We start from the raw sequence: 14,836 nt of genomic DNA, 5'->3' as shown, positions 1-14,836 counted from the left end.
GTCTAATCAGATCCGAGATAAAATTGCCATTGTGTAGGAGTGATGTACAGAGCTCCAACTCCATCAGGACCAAAGCTGACAGGACCTGATCCCCGGTCACCACAAGGATGTTGACACCAGTGGATGGCAGATGCCTGTGTCACTGAGCTACAGTGCAAGACAGTGCAACAACATTGCTTTATATAAGCCCTTAAATCATACTGTTATAACAACAATGGGGTTCCTCCAGGGTTCGAGAAAGAAGGAAAAAAAGCATCAGAAGACAAAAACAATTTTGTAATTTGTACCTTCCACCTTTGACTAAAAATAAATTGAAAAAAGCTCTGGAAAATAACTGAAAATAAACTGAAAACAAAATATGAAAACGAAATAAATATCAAGCCCAGTGAAAAATACAAACCCATAATTTCTCAAGTGTTTTTTCTAAATACTGAGTGTATTTCTAGCGGTTGTTAAACTAAAGTATTTTATTTTGAAAGTGACGAGCGGAAGTCTTCATTGTTGTGTCTGACATGACCACAGATTTTTTTTCGCTCGTGTCTCGAACGGAACCCCAGACCAGCGAAAGGTCTCGCGAGAGAGCCATCATATTTAACCCAAACCCTGCTCTTCCCCTAAACCCTGACCAAGTTGTTTTCTGTCAGTAAACCTACTACACCTTATCCACAGCCCTGTCATAGTGTAAAACATAAATACATTGTACGAGGCACAGTGAATAAACATATCTCGCGAGAGTTTCGCAAATCAAAGGTTCCCTTCTGGAGACGACCCTGGTTTTCCATCAGGAGCCGCTTTCGCAAGTCAAGTAGCGGTATCTGCGCGTCCTCGGCGTCTGTCACATGGCTAAATATGGGTGTAGCGGGGTCAGTTTGCCGGGTAAATACATTACACCGAGGTCAACTTTAGGCTAAAAGTTGGCTCACTAATTACGAAAAAGAGGAACACAAATCCCGGGACAAACGTCGGCTAACCGTGTGACGGCCGCCCGCAGGGAACTTTCACTTCTCCGTTAAGTTTTCTCGGATGTCTGTTCCCGAAAACGCCGCTTGTTTACGAGACTGCAGTTGTTAAAGGGAAGCGGATAGGCGAGTCCTTTAAGTTTTAATTTGGTACCGCTTCGGTATCAGTCGCTTCATGAGAGCAAACAACTGCGCAACAAGTTTTTTTTTAACTCTCCGGTTGTTGTTGAAGCGTCCCGTCCAAACAGCTGACTCACCGTCAGAGGCCGACCGGGCGGCACCGGGACATGGCGGTGTCTGATCAGCCCGGAGCCCGGTAGATCAAAGCGGCTGCAGGGTGGACGCCGACGGACCTCCATGGGGTTGAGCTCCTCACCGGCTGAAGATGATCGGGTCACCGGACCTGCTGGCCTTCACCGGCTCTGGAGCGTTTGGAGACGGAGAAGATCAGGACCAGGAGGCTCAGGCTCTACCTGAAGACTTGTCTGTCCCCCTTTTCCCTGCGTCCCATCCCTGGACCACCGCCGCCCAGTTTAACAGAGACTTCATACTGGTGGCTGAGTTCTCAGAACAGGTGTGTACTTCTGTACTAAGGTGCAATTTTGTGATGCCACTTTATAATGTAATGCTGCAACAATTTCAGAGGGAAATATTGTAGTTTTTACTTCATCACAATTATCTGACAGGTTTAATTAAATATAACAAGTCGATCCCCACCGATATTAACAGCCAAAATTTTGCCCATCATCGCTATATGAGTCTATATCGGTATTGACATATATGCTGTCCAGTATGTACCAATATGAAACCTTTTTTAACAGAACATAATGTAGATTATTTTTATGTTTAAGTTCTATGGGCAACATTTTATGTACAGCACCAGTCAAAAGTTTTGACACGTTGTCATTCAGTGTTTTTTCTTTATTTTTTATTATTTTTGATATTTTCTGAACCATTTCTTATAATAATCTGTATATGTTTTTGTATACATAGTTATTAGGGCTGCACAGTCAATTGCAATATTATTGAAATCGCAAAAAAATATCCAAATTGCAGAGCCAGACCCAAATTCCTTTTTTTTTTTTAAATGTGTGACGAAACATTATTATAATGAAGTACTGTAGTGCTGCAGAGATGTTCTGGTCTGTGAATCTTGTTCTCCAGATGTAAGAAAACTTGCTTGTTTGGTAGAAACCCCAACAAATGTCACATCTCTACGATTTTTTTTCAGTAAAAAATGGAAAGTGTGCACAAAAATGATCATTCCTACTAATCGTATCATATACTGCAGTTTCAGTCAAAGTGAGTTTATCATCTCATGAGCCTTCAGATTTATCTGCTCCTGTATATAAAACTGTATATTAGTACTTAAATGTAGCCGACCCTCCATCAGCTGTAATGTCACCATGCTGCTCACACACTGATGCTTCTGTTTTAATGATTTAATGATGTCACGTTTAATAATGTCGCCCATCAGTCTGAGGGACCAAACCAGTACTTTTACTTTAATACTCTTACAATGATTCGCTGCTAATACATATGTACTTTTTTTTAAGCAGGATTTTTAATGCAGGAATTTTTTCGTAATAAAGTATTTTTACTTTGCTGTATTGGTACTTTTACTTAGTTAAAGGATCTGAATACTTTTTACTCTGCTTGTGTTTTTAGACCTGTGCGTGCTGTAAGATTGGTATAGTGTTCTGCAAATCATTTCAAAATATATAAAAGGGACTTTCTGTTACCTGTTTTATACTTTTATGATGTGAAACTTGAGGTTCTCAAAGATAAGACCTTATTGAACCTTTGAGGAAGTACTCTAAGGTGTAACAGCAGCACAAAAACAGATCATAAAGATACCAAAACGATAAGAGCAGAGCAAAGGAAATGAGCAAAAAAAAATAGATTAAAGTCATACAGATATACATCAGCAGAGGAGGGTGAAAATTAAGTGGAAGAAGAAAAATTAACTAGAAATCCAAATGATAAATCTTCATACAGTGAGGCTGCAGCAAAGGCTGCACAATGAACTGAAATATTATCAAAATCCTAATAAGGGCAAGTGCAGTATCTAAATATCAGAAGCTGCAGAACAGCATTTTTTTTATTTTTACTGTAGCATGTAGTCCTAGCTGCAACTAACACTATCAAATAATCTGCCCCTTTTTTCATGATCAACTAATCAAGTTGATAAAATGTCAAAAAAATGTGAAAGTTGCTCATCACAATTTTCCAAAGTGACGTCTGAGGTATGTAGAACGATAAAATAAGATGTGTAGTGTAGCTCTGTAGTGTAACCGTCTGGGATTCAATAAGAATAATGATAAATTGTACACTGCTTACTCATTTTGGCCAAACAAAAATAACACTTGTGAATAACCAATCAATTATTTATAATTGGTTATTTAAAGTTAAATATTCAGAGCTTCTACGAACTTTTATAAGCTTCAGTGCTTTAAGTCTTTACATTTTTTTTAATCTATTATCTTTTGTTTTTTAGAGACACATGCATGATAATGTTGCTGCATTTCCTCAACAACATTAATGCTGCAGCTCAGTTCTTGCTGTGGTTGTTGTGTTGCAACTGATACAGAGTTAAACTTAAGTTATCAGGAAGTTTCAATGAGATTATGATCTTGTTTAGAAGAGAGACCTGAGAACAAATTACACACATATATATATATACTCTTCACAAGAGGGAGGAAGTCACACAAAACAGCCATCACACACACAGACACAGTAATTTAAAAAATCACAAATATTATTAAAAATATCAGCAACTAAAACTTAAACGTCTCTTGGAAGAATGAGTGTCTCTAAGTACTAAATGCATAGTACTGGAAGTCTTTCCCTTGTTTCCCTTCTACATCAGACCTGCTGAGTGATTGTAAAAGGGTTTTTTCAACTTTTTCTAATGTTTCATTGACTAAAACAATCATTATTGACGGCCCATATATTATATAACCTATATTTATTGTTTCCAGGTGGGACCCAAGCCCGTCCTGACGATACCAGACGACCCCAGAGTCATCGGATCATTTGACCTCAACCACTTCTCTGTTCGGATCATGTCCGTGGACTACCAGGCGTCCGGCCCCGGCCACGCCCCTCCTTCCTCCCCCGGCCCCCGCCTCAACTTCAGCGAGGACTCCCGAGTGATTCTGGGAGATTCGGCCGAGGACGCGTTCGCGTACGTTCACCATGTGACCCTGTACGACCTGGAGGCTCGGGGTATGGTGCGTCCTTTCTGCATGGCGTACGTGTGCTCGGACCAGGCGAAGCTGATGGAGAACTTCTCTGAGCTGTCGACGTGCTTCTCTCAGGCCGCCGACAGCCTCAAGACGGGGAACAGACAAGCTTTTTCTATGGAGCTGCAGAGAAAACTACAGGAGCTCGAGTAAGATCAGCATGAAATGACAAATATACATGTTCACATGTATTAGAGCCTGACTGATACATCAACATCCACCACCGGCTGCTGATCAATATCAGCTTATTACAGATATATCAATACTCGTCAGTTTATCAACTGATAAGTAACAACAAATTGCAGAACAGTGATGTGAAAAGGATATTTCATATTCTTATTAAAACCTTTTTTAAGTTATGTTTATCTTTAAAATATATGAATCCATATATCATTATTGATTGTTTTTTTCCCCCAAACTCTGACATTGACCTTGAAAATCCAGTGTTGTTTGGTCTCTACTACATGTGAACAGCAGTGCACATTTCTGACTGATTAAACCTCATCAAAGGTCTATTATAAATTCTAAATTAACATTCAGATGGTGCACAGGTTTTTTTGCATGTCTATTCATTCTGGTTAAACGCGGTATTTCTGCACAGTTGCAGATAAATATTAGGCCGCGCTAATAAATAGTAATGATGTTAGTACTGTAGTGTATAATTAGATTCCAGTGGTTGCTGCACAGGATTGTTTACGACTCACGTGATCCAGACATTTCAAGTGAGGAGTGTTGTAAAGTCCAAAATTCAAAGTTTGTTGAAAAAGCATTGATGTAATTATTTATAAAATTCTCAACTTGTTTTTAATCTCACAAAATATTCTGCTTCGATTAGGGTCGCAAACTGGAAGCTCTTTTGTTTATCGATCATTGCTAAAATTAATGATCAGTTTATCAATTAATCTTTATTTAAAAAAACATTTAACACCCGCCATCAAAGCTTTACTGCCACAGCAACATACTGAATATCCTCTGACAGCATTAAACTATGAAACATATAAAAGTGAAAACACCTACATGTTAAACACATGTACTTGAATATCAGATAACATAAAACTAAATAAATAAGTATGAGGTGCTTATCTATAGTCAGTGTTTTACCTGCAATAGATGGTGATTGACACCCTTCCATTTTGGAGAAGCAGCAGGAGAACCATTGAAGGAAGCTAATTAATGCACAGCTAGTTTTAGGTAGCTATATTTTTAGCTGCCTAAAATATCAGTATCAGTTTACGTGTACGTTATATTTAGAATATTTTCACCTCTTTACCTTAAAGTCAGACAGCCTTTTCTGACCGGGAACAGCGATTGTGTAAGGCAAATATTGTTCTCTGAAAATGCAAACTTGTTTGGGAAAAGTAGTTTATTTTAGCTCATAGAACATGGGAGCTGCTGGTCGACCCCTGCTCCACTGGTTAGTCAGTTTGTGTTAATGTGTGACTTTGGTGAAGCCAAACTAACCCTTTAAAACACAGAAGTGAGAAGTTTATGTAAAAGGTTTAAATAAAACTTTCTGACTGTTTCAGGTACACACGGCTGACTCTGCTTGAGGACACAGAACATCCGAGGACGGCGAATGGTGTCACAGAGGGTGGAGAAAAAGTAGAGCTCGAAGCTGTGGAGCGCTCAATCTCAAATCACAGAGACCTCCTCCGCCAGGTCACTTCCTACCCAAACAGGAAGCTGAAACAACCTGACTTCCTGCCCTACGACCCAGCTGACTCCCTCACTGATCTAACTGTCTTGCTGCCCCCTGAGCCCTTTCCCTTCACCTCCACCTCCACTTCCTGCAGGTCTGAGCGCCACCTGAAACCTCTGGAGGACCTCTGCAACGCCTACTTCCTGTCACTGATGAAAGAGCAGCTTGCTGACACAGAGCGCCGCCTACGTGGCGACAGGAGTGTACTGCGAACTGCTCGTGTCACACATTCGTTGTCCAGGAGGCTCACCCTCATCAACTTCCTGTTTGAACTGTGGAGCCCAGAGGACGGAGATGATGAGGAGAGAGAGACTGCGGAGGCGGAGCTACAGAGGGCGACGGGGAGTAAGAGTGGCGTCGAGGCGTTGCAGTCAGAACCAATGAGCCTGGAGTCGTTTTTCTCCTGCGTGGAGGAGATACCCATCAAACTGGAGGCAGGAGAGGCTGGGACAATGACCCCTGACCCCAGTGTCTCCATGGACATGACAGGAAGTGTGAGCAGCGGTGACAGCATTGAAGTGCTCGGGACTGAGAAGTCTTATCGGACGCAGCATATCATCGCTGGATCTGATGGCAAAGGTACCAAATAAATCGATGATTATTGGAAATAAATATCTTTGGGGAAAATGGTGGCAAAAAATAACAGCAGCAACTAACAGATTACACCTTAGATCTGGAACATAGAGTCTGTTTCTGCATATTTTAACAGACTAACACTTAAAAAATAGACATTGAAATAAAATAATGTTTAATTGCATCTTTTATCTTCTGGTTTCTGTACACACACGTTAAAATTTACTCTTTTTAAGTCCAGCCCCTTTTTGCTCTGTGCCATAACAGCTGCAGCTGTCCTTACAAAGTATGTACTGTTGCATGCAGTATGCACAGAATCAGGCCTTGAACTCTGACCCTCTTGCTCATACGTCCATCACAAAGGCTGGCTTGCATACTGAAAAAAATTAACACTGTTTATTGGGACATACTAAATCTGCTTCTGGCACACTAAATAGTATGGTAGTATGGATACTGGCACACACACATCGTCATATCTGAAGTTGGATAATGTTAGCAAGTATTTTGATGTGACTATATACATCACAACATTTTTTAACCACCTAAAAATATTTTATTCTTTCAAAACAGGCGTAGCACATAGCGTATCTAAGTACAGGAAAGAGGAAGGGACAAAGTTGATTAATAGATAAACAGAAATTTTCTTTTTTGGTTTTATGTCACTGTACATTTCATTAATTGTTTAGCTTTTGTATTGTTGGTCAGACAAAACAAAGACTTTGAAGAAATCTGGAGCTCATGGAAATTTGTTACAGGAGTTTTCCTCAGCTTTGGCATTTCATTGTAGGGCTGTGTGATTATAACAAAAATCTCCTATCCTGATACAGGTAAAAATACTTATCAGTATATAGTACATTTTCTGGAAATATACTGAATAAATAGTTTTAAAGCATGCAGAGGCTGATTACTTATTACATTTAGAATTATGTACTCAGCAGGATAGATAGACAGACAGATAGACAGATAGATGGATAGTACTTGACTGATCTCAAACTGGATGACAATCCAGTGTTTCTCCTGTCCTCGTCCTCAGAACTCACCACCCTGCATGTTTTAGATGTTTCCCTGCTCAAACACACCTGATTCAGATGATCAGCTCGTTATCAGGCTTCAGGCTTCAGGCAGAGGCTTCATGACGAGCTGATCATCAACTGGATCGTCTGACAGTTCACTCTCTTCAACAGAAACACCAGTCGGGATGACGGACACCTCGTACAGGCGAGCCACAGTAGACGCAGGCGTCAGGCGTGTGCGAGCGTACGCCAAACGAGCCAACAGTGAGGACAGCATCGAGGTTCTCAGCACCACCGAGTCCATCTTTCCCGACGACCTCACCGCCATCACAGAGGAAGAGGCAGAGCAGCAACCTCTGAGCAACGGCTTTGAGAACGAAGAGGAAATACAGACGGAGAGTAAATCTGACGATGTCCTCAAAGAGGAGAAGGCGACAGTGAATGGATCTGCTTTAGTAAATGAAGATGAAACTGTTCAGGAAGATGACGGCCGTGTCGTCAGTGAAAAGTCCTTGAAGCAAAAATCTGTTAGTGATGAGGTTACGATCAAAGAGGAGCAGCTCACTGAGTGTTTGAAGAACAATCAAATCCATGAAGACAAACCTGAGAAGACGTCCAAACTACTGCAAGGTAATACATCTGCTGCAATATTCATGTCTAAAAAAAGACCTATAAACACAATTTAAAGGAAGAATTCACCCCAAAATCAAAGATACTGATTTCTTTCTCTTACCTGTAGTGCTATTTATCCATCTAGATTGTTATGGAGTTGCAAAGTTTGGGAGAGATAGAGATGTCTGCCTTCTCTCCAGGGTAATGGAACTTGATGTTACTTAGCTCGTGATGCAGTAATGAACAGTAATGTTTCTTTCCAGGAGTCATAACCCAGCTACTCAAGATAATTCAAACCTTGTTGTGAGCAGTTTCATGCAGGAACTATTTTCTTTTTACCAAAAAACACCTGCCAACTGTATCACCGTGCAGAAGGGAAGCGAACATCTACTCATGGACGAGGGTTTTGTGCACATGACAGCCCAGGATGCAGCCTCTAGTCTGAATAGATGAACATTTATTTTTGTGCGGTGATTCGGTTGTCTGGTGTAGTTTGGTAGAAAGGGAAAACAGTTCTATTGGAGAAGAGGCAGACGACTCTACAGCTGATATCTCCAAAACTCTGCTGCTCACACTAAAACAATCTAATGGATAAACAGCACTACAGTTAAAAGGGAAAATATTGTATTTTGGGGGGTGAACTGTCCCTTTAAGACTATGTTCACATTTATTTGACTAATTTTGAAGGAGGTTATTGTCAATATAATCAGTTTTTAATGAGCAGAGAGAAAAAGATGCATATCCAAATGTTATGTCTCAAGTTTCCAATATGCCTCTTCAGAAGTGCTTTCCAGTCGGTCAGTAGCTTCAGAAACACCCCTGACACACACACACACACACACACACACACACACACACACACACACACACACGTACACATCCTTTCTACATTGGATCGGGGTGCTGCGTCCGACCTTTTCTAACTTTCTGAAACCAAGAATTCAACATTCACGCTGTGATTGGCCAGCTGCATGGAGCTGAGAAACTCGTCTCTCAAGCTCTCTATTTCTTTATTTGTTACATGTTTGTTTCTGCCATAATCTGACCCCTTACAGTCTTATACCTCTGGCAAACAGCAGAGAGCTGGGAGGCCTGCAGACAAGTAAGAGAATCTAAAACTCAGTCCTCAGCTCCAAATAATACCAGACAAAGAGTGAAACTTGAGTGGCAGCTGACAACAGCAGCCAGTCAGTGAACAGAACTGGGGTTGTTACAGGTTCTCAAAGTGCAAAAAAAAACATGGCAGCTTGTGTTACAAGTGATCTCTTATTTTCTTTAAAGCTAGAGTAGGTGTGTATTTTATTTGTCTAATTTCTCTTTACATCCCAACGGCGATCCATAAATCAAATGCTCTGACAAAACAAGGGGGAAAATCCTGTATCTGTGGCTGTCGCAGGCCTGTAGTAAGTCTGTCAATTATTTCATTTGTCCATGTGCCTCACTGCACATGACTGGAGGCTTCCATAAAGTAGATATATTGCTGTAACTATAGTAACTATAGAGAATTAGACACACAAGAATGAAAGAAAAAGTGCAGCCAAAATTTACCAACATTAACAGCAGCCATGCTTGATTTTTTCATTATGATAATGTTTGGTGTTTTATGTGAATGAGACATTCTATTTTTGTAATTTTGGCCACTGTTTCTAATAATTATATTTAATTATAATTAAATATATTTTCCCAGAAATAATTGTAATAAATGGTGTTGTCATTGTGTGTCTGGAGAAGCTACTTAAGGCCCACCCACAGTGAAACAGAGACAAAGACAGCAGACAATGAAGGACAGAAGCAGCATGTCCAGAAATGACAGACAGAGACGTCCCAGCATATTTTTTTCTGTTCAGTTGGATTAGGCTACAGCAAAGTCAGATGGGACAAGAAAGACAAACAGACGATTAGGTTGTAAATTAGTCACTTCATTTAGAGGTAAAATCAGAAGTCCACCACAGAACGCTGATAATATTTCCTCAGTGCATGGAAAACAATGTGCACCGGGTCAAAGTTAAACAAGGAAGTGAGCCTGTGGTGTATGTTTACGACAGTTTGGATTTTGACCACTGGCCTGAGTTTCTCCTCCAAATAAGTTTGTTTAAAACCTGTCTGATCCTCCGACTGCTTATGGTTTTTTGCTCCATTGGTGTTTCCACATTTCAGGAACAACTGGGTGTGCAAATCTCAAGTTTCATCACAATACAATAATGTATTGATTCTTTGCACAATGATTTGATATTTGCTGACATCACAAAGTCTGCCACAATTTGATTTCTACTTGATTTGATACAGGGACCTGCGTTCAATAATACATGATATCATATGACTATTGTAAACAGTTAAAAGCAGTCAATTTTACACTGTATCTATGAACACACATGAAACATGGTTTAACAACGGCAACATTCAACAAAAGTGTAAAATTCAATAAAAACTGTCAGCGTTCACAAACAACTTTTTTTTCTCGTCACCATTAGCTTGAGCCTGTGGCATTTTACTTTGAATAGATTAGCCTAGCTGCTTGCAGACTTTCCCTCTACTCATAGCTTAATAAATAATGTATTATTTTTACTTTTCTTGCTCACTCCTGGTTTAAGTCACCGCGTCTCACGACAGAAAACCACAGTTGATTTTCAACCACCATATACATTTTTTAAGCCTAACATTGATGAGACAGCGCCGTTAATATTGCTGTAGTGAGAGCAGCAACTGTCAAGTGAGATGTTGTTTATGTGGCATTGTTTTAATAATAACTTGGTCAGTACAATATTATTTTTACTGTTAGAAATGGAGATATAACTATGAAGATAATAAACCGGACAGTTACTTTAACATGTAATAAACTATTTTTGTGTTTTTGTTATTAGTTGAAGAAGCAGCGGAGTCGACGCCTCAGTGGTCTGAAGTCCATCAGCCGGTGCAGTCGGTGCCTCAGCTTCATGTGATCTTCGCCCCTCCTGTCACCCTGGCCGAGGTTGACCAGTGGTGCTCTCGGCCCTCCGCTCCCCTCAGGCTGCTGAGCGTCGACGAGGCGTCTGACTGCGCCAGCATCCACGGCTCCTCAGAGCCGCCCTCTCCCACCCAGAATATCCACAGCAGCGCCTCCCACTCAGTTAAGAGGAGGAGGAGGAAGGCTGGACTCAGAGCCCTCAGGTTCCTCAAACAGAACTCGTTCTCCCAGCATGCCGTGTTTTGCCTCCTGAGCGGCCGGCCGCTGGTTGTCATCGGAGGAGACGAGAGTTTGGTCAAAAAGCTGGTGGACGCTCTGAGTCTCTTCCTGCCGGCTCCCGGTCCTGATGGAAACGCTGTGATGCTGATTTTGACGACGCCGCTTCAACTGACCGACCTGCTCACCTGGAGACTCATAGGGATACACAGGTAACCACTGCTCACCTGCTGGTCTTTGTATTTTCATATTTTTCCTTAATTTACACTCTGTTTTATATCTTTTTAATTCATTACAGAATTACTATTTTTAGATACCCTGACATATTTTCTTGGTTGCTTACTTTTATTTGTCTGGGCTCTTAGAAAAATTATCCATACAGAGATGAACTTTAAGAGAGTGGTGAAAATCACTGAAATACTTAAAACAACAACAGGCACCAGGGATATTATAGTTTTGTTTCAGTTTGTTTCTGGAATTTGCTATATAATAATAATAATAATAATAATATCGTGAGTATTTGACAGGGGAAGGTTTACGAATTGCAGAAGAGATATTACAAGACAAACTCAAAACTTAACAAAGTTAATTGACTCCAGTGTTGGAAAAAGTATCCAGATATTTTGTTTGAGCAAAAGTAGCATTGCTTCAGTGAAAAAAAAACAAAAACTCTGTTATAAGTAACTGCACAAAAAACATACAAGTACAAAGTATGAGCACCAAAATTTACTTAAAATACCAAAAGTAAAAGTCTCATCATGCAGACTGGCATTTCAGAATATTTTATTATATTATTATATTGATGCATTAATGTGTATTTTTCCTCAGTGTTGCAGCTGGTAAAGGTGGATCTTATTTGAATGACTTTAATGCTGCTGGGTAGCTTATTCTGTATCATCACACAGCTGTGTTAAATAATCGATTCTGATTGGTCAGTTACAGCATTTCAAGGTTTGTCATTTGTGTATATTTAGTTTAGTTTATTTGATTTATGAAAGGACAGTGTGCAATGACATTGATCATTTACGGGAAATGAAAACATGGTTGCACCAGATTTCCATCTGTAGTCCTACACATAACAAGTAGACGCAATAAATAAAATTCAAGGTGCAACATAGACTACAGTAAATCCATGTGCGTAACAGTGATAGTGATAGGTGCACACTGTACAGAAAACAAAATGAAATGCACAATAACTACCTTATAAAGTGACCAGATTACCAGTACTGCTGCCTTACATAATGTGCACACTACATGGTCAAAATGCAATACAAAATACAGTTAGTAAATTTTTCAGTGACCAAGTTATTGATTTCTCTCCCTTATGCAATAAATATGGTAGGTACAGGCTGCAGAATACAAATAACATCTGTGAACCCACTGCGGAAAACTCTAACATCTAAGATCAGTGCTGACAAGACTGACTGCTGAAAATCCAGTTTTTCATATCACATGAGAAACTGTGAGAACTTGTGATATTTTCTGAGCGTCGGGGAGCCTGTTCCAGTCTTTGATGGCTTTACATGAAAAGGCTGATTGAGAGGCAGAGGTTCGTTTTTAGACCGTTGCTATGAGGAACAGACGGTTGCTATAGATACAGTTTCGATCTTAGGTTCTGGAGGGGCAATAAAATCAATTTTAAATCAATAAAAATCATTTTTCAGTTAATATTTTGTGTCAAACGACGTTTGGGGGGGGGGGGGTAAGTAACCGAGTAATAGGTGGGTGATTCAAGAAAATCTTCCCTTGAACAGGCAGAAATCCTGAGCAGAACCAGGCTCAGTGTGGGCGGCCATCTGCCACAACCAGTTGGGTTGAGAGAGAGAGACAGAGAGATAGTATAGGAGGAAAGAAAACATACAGGAAAACATCTTTTTTGTTTTTCATGGAATCAACTGTTTTGGCTAACTCTCACTGCTCTGACCATCATTGTTTTCAACAGCAGCAGGCAGCTGTTGTCAGTGAAAGCTCTGATAAAACAAGTGTACGCTAACCTGCTGTAAAACCTAACTGTGCTTAGCCCTGAAGGAGCATCAAATCACACAACTTCCACTTAGTCAATACTGTCTTTTAATGCATAATGCAGAAAAATGAAATCTAATTAACTCTGTTCTCTTTGACCAGATCGTCCTCCAGCTCCTCAGCCAGCATCCTGCACTCTCTGACCCGCTACAGTCGTTATTTGGCCCTGTTGGACCTGGACCAGAGGACGCTGCACTGCCCGTCATACTCGGGCTCTCTCATCGGCAGACTGGCCGACCCTCACACCGGCATCAGCCGGGGTATCACCTACCTGCTGCACCTGGAGAGCTGCCTGACCGCGCTGGCCAACCAGGCTCTGCTCTACACGTTTCATCCTGCTTCACAAAGGAGTCCAAAACCTGCTGGGGGGACGGGCAGGACAGAGGAGGACGACTTGCTGCTCAAACGAGGATTCTGCAGCAGTGAGAACGATCTGAGAGTGATGCGTTTCCTGTCTGACCTCATCAAACAGCGCCACGCAGGACGTGGGCCACCGGTTTTAAGATTCTCCTACTCCTCAGTGCAGCTGCACAGAAACACAACTGCAACATAAACACTGGATGAACAAAAGCACTCGACTCAAAGATTCTGTTCTTATAACTACAAACAAATGCACTGATTTCTCCAGAATACTGACTGACGCAGAGTTATGTCGTCTGCAACTGTGAATTTTAGTGTGAATGCATGTGTTTTACTTCCATGATGCTGTGTGAGTCGGGTACCTCTGAGTTACTGGACACAAGTGCACTAGTGCCTCACTGGCACCAAAAACTTTTACATGCTGGCAGCCTCGACCGCTGAAGTACTGAACTGTTTTTTATGAGGTTTGGTGTTTTTAAAATAGAGGATTATTACTAAAGTAATATGAGAACATTAAAGGGATAGTTTGGATTATTTGAAGTGGGGTTGCATGAGGTACTTATTGATAGTCAGTGTGCTACCTACAGTAGATGGCGGTGGACACGCCCCCTGTTTGGAGACACAGCTGTCGTTCTAGTGTAGGAAGCTAAACAATGAACTGCTGTGGACAGGATCAGCAGCAAAGTGTGTTTAAGCCTCCTTAAAAAAAAATCTGTGACAGTTTTTCGATGGGAGGCCGTTGAAGCAAGTATCGCTCTCTCCAGAGCAACCAGGCTGCACTTGATTGGCTAGTTTGTGTCACTGTGTGACTTCTGGAATCTGAACTTGCCTTTTAAAACACAGAAGTCACACAGTAACACAAACAAACTACAGCAACTCTCGTCTTCTGTGAGGTAAAATTACTGTTTTCCCAGTGGAGCCTTGTTGCAACATTGGATTTATATAACAGCAGTTTTCAATCAGTCTAATTGCAAAGTAAAGCAGTAAAAAAAATGCTAAATATAGAATATACTTGAATGAATATTAATTTTTTTAACATGGACATTTTTTTAAGTGGCTTCAATGTTATTATAATCGATATACCCACATTACTTAGCTTCCTACATCATTACTTCTCTCTGAACACCATCTGCTGTAGGTAAAAGACTGACTATGAATAAGTACCTCATACAACCTCACTTCAAACAGTCAGG

At 40.7% G+C, this 14,836-nt stretch overlaps 1 protein-coding gene across 1 annotated transcript; it reads left to right on the top strand.

Annotated features, from left to right (window-relative positions):
* The first annotated feature begins 796 nt into the window (after window positions 1-796).
* smcr8b (Smith-Magenis syndrome chromosome region, candidate 8b) lies at window positions 797-13,934 on the top strand. Its single transcript, XM_084714948.1, has 6 exons — window positions 797-1,533; window positions 3,941-4,353; window positions 5,731-6,482; window positions 7,661-8,119; window positions 10,969-11,473; window positions 13,386-13,934. The coding sequence occupies exons 1-6, from the start codon at window positions 1,345-1,347 to the stop codon at window positions 13,834-13,836; spliced, it is 2,769 nt and encodes a 922-aa protein (XP_084571074.1). The 5' UTR covers window positions 797-1,344; the 3' UTR covers window positions 13,837-13,934.
* The last annotated feature ends 902 nt before the right edge of the window (window positions 13,935-14,836 follow it).

The sequence above is a fragment of the Lutjanus erythropterus genome, chromosome 3 (genome assembly GCF_056507025.1).
Source record: "Lutjanus erythropterus isolate fLutEry1 chromosome 3, fLutEry1.hap2, whole genome shotgun sequence".
Taxonomy (NCBI): domain Eukaryota; kingdom Metazoa; phylum Chordata; class Actinopteri; order Lutjaniformes; family Lutjanidae; genus Lutjanus; species Lutjanus erythropterus.
This window is presented reverse-complemented; position numbering and strand designations above follow the sequence as displayed.

Bases quoted from the DNA above. Each gene is read 5' to 3' on its own strand.
- smcr8b (XM_084714948.1), top strand. From the start codon at position 1,345: ATGATCGGGTCACCGGACCTGCTGGCCTTCACCGGCTCTGGAGCGTTT. The intron at 8,120-10,968 runs GTAATACATCTG...TATTAGTTGAAG, and splicing joins GACGTCCAAACTACTGCAAG to AAGCAGCGGAGTCGACGCCT. The intron at 11,474-13,385 runs GTAACCACTGCT...CTCTTTGACCAG, and splicing joins AGACTCATAGGGATACACAG to ATCGTCCTCCAGCTCCTCAG.